The 11,621-nt window shown below is 40.7% G+C and overlaps 1 protein-coding gene across 2 annotated transcripts in view; it reads left to right on the top strand.

Moving 5' to 3' along the window:
- GRAP2 (GRB2-related adaptor protein 2) overlaps positions 1–10,814 on the top strand; it is a 59,765-nt gene extending 48,951 nt beyond the window's left edge. The window contains exons 3-5 of one of the 2 annotated variants that reach the window (XM_018565773.1): positions 76–247; positions 1,913–1,966; positions 10,476–10,814. In XM_018565773.1, the coding sequence (XP_018421275.1) occupies positions 76–247; positions 1,913–1,966; positions 10,476–10,673 (424 nt within the window). In that variant the 3' untranslated portion in view covers positions 10,674–10,814. Of the gene's footprint in view, positions 1–75; positions 254–1,912; positions 1,967–10,475 lie in introns of both variants that reach the window. The other variant, XM_018565772.1, reaches the window with a different exon arrangement.
- The last annotated feature ends 807 nt before the right edge of the window (positions 10,815–11,621 follow it).

Genomic DNA, 11,621 nt, shown 5'->3' with positions numbered 1-11,621 from the left:
TTGATTTATATACAGCAAAGCATATTTTTAATTTTTTAATGTAATTTCTTGATTTATTCTGTTTGGGAATTTTAGGCATGAGGAAGATGTGCAGCATTTCAAAGTCATGAGAGACAAGTTCGGCAATTACAGCTTATGGACTGAAAAATTCAAGTCTATCAACAAACTTGTTGAATATTACAAAGCCACATCCATTTCTCGACAGAAACAAATCTTCCTTCAAGAAGAAGGGTCATCACAACCACAGGTACATGTTTTACACAATGGTAACTTATTACATTCACAAATGTATATAATAAAGTGATATATGAATGTTTTTTACTGGCCAAATATTTTAACTTATGTTCAGCAATTCTTAGAAATTACATATTGTTCCTAGTACTATTAGGATGTGCAGCTTCTAGTGTCTTACAGGTTAGTTACTATAATATATGCCCAATTCAGATTCAAATTGAAGTTAACACACCAGGAACTTAATTTTTTTTTTAAGTGACAGTCATTTTCAGCCTAATGAGATTTTAAAATAACAGATACATTACTTCAAATTCAGATTCTTATCCTGTGTTAAAACTTTGTTAATTGAGCCTCATAAATGAACATTGCCCCTGGTGAGATTTTTCCTTGTGTTTATCTGCTTCTGTAAACCTGCCTATCTAACTCCAAGACTTCCAACTTCCAGTGTTTTAAACAGCAATGCAATAGAGTTGCATATGGTCAGTGCATTAAAAAGGAAGAAAAGGAGCACCGCACCAGAATTAATTTATTTTATTAAAATGGTTCACATAAAATCCACAGATGTAGCCGGTGTGTTTAAGGGGGGAGGGGAGCTCGAAGATGTCCCCTCACCAGGTCTAAAATGAATTCAAATGATAAACAAATATACTTTGGAACAGGGAAACATTAAAACAATAAACAATAAATAAAATGCATTTGGTAGATGGCCTATGTGTTTGCAATGAAGTATCAGCACATGTGTTTTATTATCTGCTAACTGCATTTTATTATACTTTTCACAATTTCTGTTTCATTGCACACTTATGTTCAGTATGTCATATGTATTAATGTTACCCCTGATGAAAGATGGCTATATCTGTGGCGTTTATTTAAACTATTCTAAGAGAATTAATTGGTTTTGGACTCCAATTTTATACTGTTCCTTATTTTTTTTTAGGTTCTAGTCAGAGGCACCTCTGAAAGTACTTCTGGCAGATGTACATATTACCACATACCATATCACCAATTTCATATTAGGTTATGGAATTAGATTTTTTCTTAAGGGCCAATTCACACCAGTGAGTGAACATTATGGTCCTATATCATGCGTGCTGGTGTTTGTTGTGTAGGGGTGGTGTGATGTGTTGTTACAATGCATTACAGTGGGATTTTTTTCTAACTTTATTGAAATGTCACAAAATGACATTCAACTCTATGCACAACAGCATGTTGTGATGCATTGCAGTGCAACTTAACATGTTGTATAAAATTGTAGACATGCTGCATTTGTATGCAGTGCAAACCACCACACCTGTATGATGAAAACAGGAAAACTATATTCTTTGCTGTATCCTTGCATTGAGCCAGCATTGATCAATTCTGACCAACGCAGCTATGTGAAAAATCCCTAAAGATCCAGCAACACCTATCCAATCCTTTAATATCCAGCCTAATTCCTAGCATAGCAAAGAATTATGGTTAATAAACATAAAAATAAATGTACTGTAAGCTATGTATTCTAGTTTTATTTAAAATGTGATTAAAATGTTTTGAATGGATATCTAACCAGACTAAATCAAGTTTATGTTTTCTGAAAGTTCCATCTAAAGTTCTAATTTCTTTCTGCCTGACATAGAATTTAGCTTTACTGTTTTTGTTTATAACTTATGTATTCTTTGTCCTTTCCCTTTGCCTCTAGCCTGCTGCTTGTGCCAGTAAAAATCAAGGTAAAACTTCATCTGAATTAATGAAGGTAATTTCAAAATCTCTCTTTTCTGTTAAATAAATATAAGAGCTAGACAAATCTAATAGCAAAGCCTTCCATTGACAGCCCTCTGTCTATTTTTTTATGTTGACCCTGATCACTGTCGCAGTATACTCTTCATGTACAACAAGCATCACTCTGATCTTATGGTTCTTGTTATACAAGTTTATGTCAGACACAGACCAAATGAGGTAAGAAAAGTTAAGTGGAACTTCTGCTTAAGTGAAGATAGTTCACCAAATGCAATCAGAGATAAAAGCAGTTATAAAAAAAAAAGACTCCAATCCCATACCTCCCAACTTTCTGAGAGAAGAAAAAGGGACACCTTCCAGCACAATCTACTTAGGCAGTTGACGCACCCCTGCCACACCCCCACTTATGCAGAGCAGAGAGTTTATATGCCAAAAATGACTGGTGAAACCCAGAGTTGTTGTTCCCCACCATTATTCTGAGGCCCCGGGCGCCCGCACCGCCTGCACCGGCGGTAGTTCCGCCACTATATGTTTATAAATATGTATTTATGATCTTGAGCATTATTAATATAGCGCCAACAATTTACCCTGCGCTTTACATCAGTGCACATTCACATCAGTCCCTACCCTCAAGGAGCTAACACTCTAAGGCCTAATGATATTTAGTAAAGTAAGTAAAAGACCGTTCATTTTAAGTATAGGCTGCTGCACATAAACACACAAATCCCTAACATTTCTCCTAAGGCTTAAAAGACCACACAAATTCCAGCAGTTTATTCTTTCAGCACGGCTCAGCGCTCGACTGAGCCGCTCGGCCGTGATCGGGAGCTGTACGGGCTATTGTGAATAGCCGTACAGCACCCCCTCGGTTCTCCTGAACCGAAGGGGTCCTGGTGCCGAAGCTAGCCGAAGGATCGGCCGAAGCTACGGCCAGATCCTTCGGCAGCTTTGTGAATAGACCCCTATAAAATGGAATTTTCTCATAGGCTAGGAACATTGTTTCAGGTGGCCAGCAGAGGTCAGCAAAGACCACCAAGATCATAAAATACACTGACGTGATTAATTTGCTTTGTGTGGATTTTCCGATCGAAGTTCAGTTACCTTCTGTTTTGAAAAATATATCTAGCAAATTATTATTATCCTGTACAAAATAAGAGTAGATTATATGTAATTAAAAGTAAAACACCTTAAAGGGTAACTCTTCCTTTATAATAACTTAAATTGGACCTTTACCCATATCTTTAAAATAACAAGAAACACACCTGTTGGACCTGTATGCCTGACTTCCCAGCATACCTTGTCAGTGAGAAGTTGTCTTGCCATGCTCTGCAGTCTACAATAGATTAAAGGAGAACTATGGGGTTAAGTCTTTTCCCCATAGTTCTCCTTATGGTAACGGGAGGACACAAACTAGCGTCCTCCTGTCACCCTAGGCTCAGTATACAGCGAGCTGTATACTGAGACACCGCAGTATACCGCGAGCAGCTGCTCGCGGTATACTGAGACGCCGCAGCTGAAGCGGATCCCGACAATTGTGCCGGGATCCGCCCAGCTGCGTGACTGATAGCTGGCTCTGCCTATATAGAGGCAGACCCAACTGTAGCCGCCCCCTCCTCTGTCCGTTCCGCTAGTCAGCGCTGGATCGAGAGGTGAGCGTACGCCGGTATATGTTCGCTCACCTCCCGATCTACTGAGCCGACCTGTGACAGTCTCATTGTCACAGGTCGGCTAGAACTATGAGGTGAGTGAAAATCACTCACTTCATAGTTCTCCTTTAGGATGCAACAGATATGATGTTTAATAGGCCACTCAGGGTCACCAAATCCCACCTGAATCCACAGACCACAATTCTGTCACTCAAGGTTATATGAAGCCATGATCCCATATTGTTCACATGCAGATAGCTATCTCCACCTCCATGAATAGCCACAAGTACTCAAAAAACAGATACTTTTAGATAATTGCAGGCTTTGTATTCTTTGCATATCTTATTTCTCTTAGCCTCCACAGTCTTCTGACAGTGGCCATGTTAACTAAGGGCAGATTACTAGCTCCCTATTTACTTCCTTGAACTCTGGCACATGTGACTAGACATATGACTAGGAAGGACAGTGTCAGCACCAATTTAGAGATGATTTGAGGATTTACGGTTGAGTGATACACAAAAAAAGATAAATTTTTGTTAATAGTTAAGGTACTTGAATGCATTGTTAAGATTTAACTCCTGCGTTTAGTGTCACTTTAACGTGTTTGAGCCTACCTTAAAGAAGAATTTCATTATTTGCAAACTACACAGCGATGAGCAACTTGAGAATATAAATTTTTTGGTCAGGACTATGTAATACACTACATAGCATATACAGTATAGTGCAGGGATCAGGTCTATGTAATGTACTACACAGCACATAGAGTGTAGAAGTCAGGATAATGCAATTTACAACATAGTGTATAAAGTGCAGCACTACGAAGTATGCATCATAAGATCCATTACAATGCTGGTCAGTGGACTCCCAACAGTCATGAATTCCACGGGACTGTCCCAGGATTTGACCAATATCTGCGGATTCCGCTGCTGGCCTGGGTGCTGGAATGCTCATCCTGCAGCTGGCCTTGGCTTCTTTGATGCTCTGTCAGGTGGAATAATCGCCTGTCTGATATGAACACTATAGTTTTAGCAGCATTTGAGCAAAACATCGAAAGATGCTGCAGGTATCTGCTTGCGTCTGGACAACTGCTGGGGGTTCATACGTCTCAATACTAAGACTGGCCATACACATATTTTTTTTAAACTCTTGCTTTCCCTATCAATACTAATAGTGTGGATGGAGGAATCCCCTACAACCAGGCTATTGTATTCTGAATACCAGAACAGTAACTGCAGTCACTGCTCAGCCAAGAATTTAGATCATCTCATTCGACAATATTTGAAATGTTGACTTTTGTTGAACAGAGGGGTGCCAACAGTGCCACACACTCAGCTAAAATTCAGCCAGGCCATCAAGAAGCTGGATTGTGTATCGATACATGACGCAGTGTATTGAACGATATAATTCTAGTTTTATGTGTAATCAGGAGTAACAGTTGAAATACACAGACAGACATTTTACCAGAAACAATGAGCTGCAAGGGATCTAGGACCTCTCTTCCTGGCTTATCAATAATTTGTGTTAAAGGAAACCTATTACGAGATAGTCACATGATGAACAATACAGCAGTGGCATGCCCTGTATTGGTATCATTACTGTTTTCTTTTAATTCTTTCTCAATCAGGAAAGCAAGTATATACAGTAGCATGAACTATTTTAAACAAAGACCAGATCATGTCTGATCTAACTCTGTGGCTATGGTTAGTTTTAAAACGGGTAGAATGTACAAATTTAGCATTGTACTTTTATGCAACAAAATTAATTTCAGAGATGCTAATTAAAATCGGTTATGTCTTTTTAACAGGAGAAATGTGATTGTAATAAGTGTTTAGTGGCAAAATATGCAACAAAGGTACATTTTTAAGGACAGTTCATTGAGCAATATGATGTAGTCGGTAAAGCAAAGCAATCAGGCTGATGCCAGTTCTGTACAGTTTATTGTAATCAAACCAATGAAAGAATAATTTGCCTGCTTGTTAAGGGTTGAGGCTGTGCAGCTTGTTTTTGTTTTATTAAATAAAATCTTAGTTCTTTTAATGTGCTACCTTCAATGCCAGTGTTAACACACTTTTTTCACCTTCCAGTTGCTTTCAACATCATTTACACAGAATACAAATCAGACGCTAGACAAAATCAGGACTTTAGCAGTGCCTCAGAGGACACAGAGGGAGTCTATCCCAGGTTTCCCTTATCGCTGATGTTAGTCACATGACCAGAAACAGGCAGTGGCTATAAGTTTCCCTCCATCTCCTGGACATGGGGTGGGTCTACAGGACCCCAGGAATTGGTTAAAATCCTGGCACTGTCCCACGGATATCAGGATGGTTGGGAGGTTTGCAGTACACAACGCCGGGACATGAGCTAGCTCTGTGGGATCCCATGATTTAATTAAAATCTGGGGTAGTCCTGTGGTAATCAGGACAATTGGGAGTTATGGCCATTTCTCTCAGTGTAGGTCAGACCAGCATGATTTCCCTCTCAACCTTACCTGTTGGACCTGTATGCCTGACTTCACAGCACACCTTGTCAGTGAGAAGTTGTCATTGCTTAACACATGTCAGTGTCCTCATCTCCTGCCATGCTCTGCAGTCTACAATAGATTAAGATGCAACAGATATGATGTTTAATAGGCCACTCAGGGTCACCAAATCCCACCTGAATCCACAGACCACAATTCTGTCACTCAAGGTTATATGAAGCCATGATCCCATATTGTTCACATGCAGATAGCTATCCCCACCTCCATGAATAGTCACAAGTACTCTCTACTCCCTAAATGCGCTTTTCATCTAATTCGACCACGCCCACTGATCTAGAAAGGCGATTTGTTTAACTACGCCAAACATTCTTTCTATTTGCATGGCCACACCTCCAAGGCATTTACTGTGGTCAGATTGTTGTGACCCGGAGCCAGGACATGGGGTGGGTGCATGGGACCCCATGATTTGGTTAAAATTCCAGGACAGTCCTGCTGAAATTGAGACAGTTGAGGTATGTCTTCATGTCTTTGAATACAGTCCTGCAGCCACAGAAAGAAAAATGCTTCTAGAATCCTGCATTATAAGGGCTCAGTGTCCATTATTTCTTGTTCATAAGACTGGTGGCTGCAAAATCCACTCCTTCCCCACTAGTCATGTACAATACCCCACATAGTTCATTCATTTACTGTAGTGGGAGGACCCAGGCATCTCAGACTCCTGATCTGTCCAGCCCATTAGCATAGCAAAACAATACAATAATTGAAGCTCTGAGGAACAAATCAATTCCACTTAGTAACCCATAACTTCACAGCAGTAAAAGGTAATAGCGAAGGCCTGAAAATCCCCAGACCTTTCAATTTTATTTTTTTTTAGTTTAGAAAGTGTCTCAGACCAAGATATTTGAAAAGCTATCTCCTGTGTAAAATTATACACTATGTGACGGCGCCCCCCCCCTCAGTCCTGCGCCCGGGGCAAGTGCCCCCCCTGCGCCCCCGGTTGTTACGCCACTGATACACTATATCAATTCCGAAAACTGTAGTAGTCTTAGATAGAACATTATCTCTCAGCAACCTTTGATCCAGCATAATTTCAACTCTAATATATGTATCCCTCCCCGATTCCCAAAAGCATGTGAGACACCCCAAAGGCAGAGTAGGCTAGCATTTCACCACCTTATTCTTCATGGTAGATCACAAGGAGAGAGGGGTTAGAGCTATAGACACCCAGGACACTTTACAGACTCCATATTCACTTTTCAGCCATAAAGTAGCGCATAGAGCTTTTAATTCGGGATAAGTATCTCTGTATGCTCTGTATAGATACCAATTTTCTGAGATGAGAAAGAGGGACACCTTCCATAACAATGTATTTAGACAATGGGCACACCCTGCCATGTTCCCTAGTTACACAGACTATAAAGAATTTATATGCCAAAAATAATTGGTTAAAGGAATTTGTTTCCAAATGAAGGACCCTTCAGAGGTATGCTGTATATAGCAGAACTTCAGCTGGTTAACAGGTTAACAGACTTCTCCCTGTATCCTCCCAAGAGAGTTACCGGGCGCTGAAAGGATACAGCTTCTTCCCAGCCTCTCTTGCCCTGAGACTCCATCTTAGGTCAGCTTCCCCCCTGTTACTGGCAGGGCAGCTTCAGGCCCAAATCTAGGCCCCTATTTCTGGACACATGTAGGCCTTACCTAAGCAGGAGGCCTAGTTGAATTACAGACAGCAAAACACCATCCCCCAGGCAGGAGCCTAGGGGGAAGAGACACTCACAAGGTCAGCCCCATATATTTATGTCCTTTAGCAGCATACACTCCTGCTAATAAACCAATGGTTGGCCAGGAATATGCATAACCCAGCATTATAGTATCTTCTTATTCTAAAGCCAGGATCACAAACCAGCAGCAGGCAGAAGTACTAAACTCTGTGTTTAGTGGAGAACAAATTGAGTACAGCACTATCGATTTGGCTTTGGCTATTTACAGCCCAGCAGAGCTAAATGCAAGTAGTCACCCCCAGTGACAATAAGTCTATCCCATAATACGCAAAAATTCCCAAAAAAAAAACAAAAATGAGTGCACATTGTACCAACAAAATGGATATAGGAAATATTAGATTGGCACAGTCACAATTGTGTGCTGCAGAGAAACACTACATTAAAATGTTAATTCTTACCCTTCCTCATGCTATCCAAAAAAAAATTGGCTATACATACACTTAAAGAAAAAACAATTGTATAATATAACTTTGTCACTCTAGGACAAGGCCATGAAGCCTATCACAAGCTCAGACTTGAGCATTAAGAGATGATAATTACGTCACTTCTCAATCTGAACTGTCACTCCCTGGCCACAGAGGCACACAATCTGTGTTTGATCAGCTTTCTGGGCTGCAAAGGTGACATTAGGGTTCTAATAGACCCCCTAATCGCTCCGTAAAGAGGACCTGTCACCAGGGTCGGATTTACTCTCTCTGCTGCCCCAAGGCCAGGTTTCTGAATGCGCCCCCCTACCCGCCAACCAGAGCTGGATTTCCCACAAGGCCAACCAAGGCCTGGCCTTGGGGCAGCACGGAGTAGAGGGGCAGCAGGGATCTGGAATTCCTATCTCCCAATGCCCGGGACTTTCAGTTCCAGGTGTCGGGCGGGTAGTTGTTTCCTACATTTAGTCCTGCTTTGGGCAAGCAGAGCTAAATGTACAGCAGGGAAGCCACCGCGATTTTTCCGAGATCACGTGTATGCAGCCTGCAGGTCTGCCATTCTCCATGGGGGGGTAGTTGGTGGCTAGGGGGGCGCATTGAGAAACTTGGCCTTGGGGCAGCAGAGAAAGTAAATCCGGCCCTGCTGCCAACCCCCCCACGGAGAATGGCAGACCTGCGGGCTGCATACAAGTGATCTCGGCAACATCGCCGGGATCACTTGTACAAAACAAGTGGCGACATTCCCCGCTGTACATTTAGCTCTGCTTGCCCAAAGCAGGACTAAATATAGAAAACAACTACCCGCCCGGCGCCCAGTGTGTCCCAGGCATCGGGAGATAGGAATTCCACACCCCTGCTGCCTCTCTACTCCTTGCTGCCCCAAGGCCGGGCCTTGCTTGGCCTTGTGGGAAATCCGGCCCTGTCTGTCACCAGAAATATGCTATCACATAGAGAGCTGATAGTTGCAGCCGATACCATTTTTTTTTCCTTTGTAAATTTCTGTGTATTTCTACTTTTGTTATGTTTTCTTATTCACACAGCAAACCTAAAAATATTTTTTTTATTTACTTTTTAGCTGTGTCAGCGTAGTGGGCCTTTGGGGCTTCTCTGTATTTCAAAGTGACAGGAAACCCTAGCTGTCTCCATAGAAAGACTTCCTCATATTAACTTACAGTGCTTCAAGATCTTTAACCCTTTATTAGGGCAGACAGTGTTCAGATCTAGTTTACAAATGATAATGAGATCTGCCAGCAAAATACAGACAGTGTTAATGAGGTGAAATATTAACTCCCCATCGCCTTGCATTCCAGAGGTAAACTCCGAGAGTTTCCATTCAGGAAAAAGCAAGTAATATGGAAGCAGTGATTTACAAAAAACTTTAAATTCTGCATACATCTTCAGTGGGGTTATTTTCCATTTCTTCCTTTTCAGGCGATGAGTATCAGATAGAACAAGAAATAAATGAAAACTCAATATAAAACCTGAGAGAGATTTTAACCCTAAAGTTATCCATAACCATTTAAAAATATGTGTTGACTGTAGATGAGCTTAAGGCTGCATTCACGCCTAAGCGACACCTATAAAGCGCATTTTCCACCTGACTTTTTTGGGCATTTTTTGGGGGCAGATTTTGGCACATTCATATGAATGGGTAATACACGTGTAAAACGTCCACAAAAAATAATCAAAATGCATGTTTTTGAGCGTTTTTATTTGAGTCTATTGGGAGAAAACGCGCTGAAATCTGCCCTAAAGTAGCTCGTGTACTAGTTTGTGCGACAGGCGTTTCTCTGCTTGCAACAAAATGCAAAAGGTGTGAACAGGGGCATAGAAAAGAATGGGATTCCTGGGGTCGTGCTAAATCAGCTGTAACAAAACACCTATTTGTGACCGGGACATTAAAGCCAAGCTCACGGCAAAAGTGACCTCTGGTGACCTTTATATGCTTACCATTTTCTGATATCTATGGCCGGTCACATGATGTGCTGGGTCCTCTTTCTCTCCCAATCTTTATCAGCAGTGGGTGGTCCTCAGAAATCCAGAGAGCGCCGCTTTCTGTGTCAAACAGTGAATGCAGGGCCACAGTGGTGATGTCCGTCCCCAGTATATGAATAAATCCACTGCACACAACTCTTTGTTTTACTATTTACAAAGTGCTATCTACCTTCTCATTTATTGTCCTCTCTCCATTTCCCAGGTTTCGCCTCAAGCAAAATGTACTCAGCTGGTGAAAGCACTCTATGACTTCAAGGCCCTGGAGCCAGATGAACTCAGCTTCTATACCAATGATGTAATCGAAGTGCTGGACAACTCTAATTCTTACTGGTGGATGGGAAAATTAGGGGAGAGAATTGGGCTCTTCCCATCAAATTATGTAGCTGGCATCAACCGATGACAGCAAGTATACATCTAGGGACTGAAATATTCCTCCCAGCTTGGATTGTTTATTTCCTGAGAGTGTTCTTCATATTAATATCACAGAAAAAGAGCAACATTTACCTTTCTTACAACACAAAACTATTCAACAGCTGATGGCTTCCAGTATCTGTTATTGTGTGTTATTTATTGCAGTGGGAGGGACTTGTGATTATCACCTTATACTCCTTGTTATGTTGTAGTATTCTACCTGATGTAACTAGTAAAAAAAAGCAGGTTGATACAGATAATTATTTGTTTTTACTTTGGTTCTGATTCTGGATCCCACTTTATGGGAGTGATTTATAAACTGTTTGCATAGTGAACAGCTATGCAAACAAAATTTGCAGCTCATTATGGCCACTAGGTGGAGCCAAAAAGCATAAGAATGACCCCCATAGAGTTCCTCGGTTAAAAAAATATTCCAATTCACGTGCTTCCTTTTTTTATTATTCTCACACACATGCTAAAATGCGCACTTTTTACATTTAGATTTACTTTATTCATGGGAAACCCACAAAACAATATTTTCTGAAAGCAGAGAACCTATAGAATAAAATGATGGCAGTTTCAAATTTTTATGTCTCATGATATTTGCACAACTGATTAAATCTATATTTTATCAGTCATATATCAATAGATGTTGTTAATACTTAAAAACGCTCCTAATATGTATAACTACATTTCGGAAGGTATATTAGCCCTTAATTTGTTATATTTACATTAATAAAGTATTCATTAGATGGTCAGTAAAGAAATATTACAGTATTGTCCATCTCAATGTATCACAGCATCAAACTTGTCTTTATATGTATCAGCAATATAAATTACAATGCTATTCCAAATCCAGAATGTTAAAGGAGAACTATGGGGTTAAGGCTTTTCCCCATAGTTCTCCTTATGGTAACGGGAGGACACAAACTAGCGT

This window comes from Nanorana parkeri, unplaced genomic scaffold (assembly GCF_000935625.1).
Source record: "Nanorana parkeri isolate BGI_ZX_2015 unplaced genomic scaffold, ASM93562v1 scaffold885, whole genome shotgun sequence".
In the NCBI taxonomy this organism is placed as follows: domain Eukaryota; kingdom Metazoa; phylum Chordata; class Amphibia; order Anura; family Dicroglossidae; genus Nanorana; species Nanorana parkeri.
This window is presented reverse-complemented; position numbering and strand designations above follow the sequence as displayed.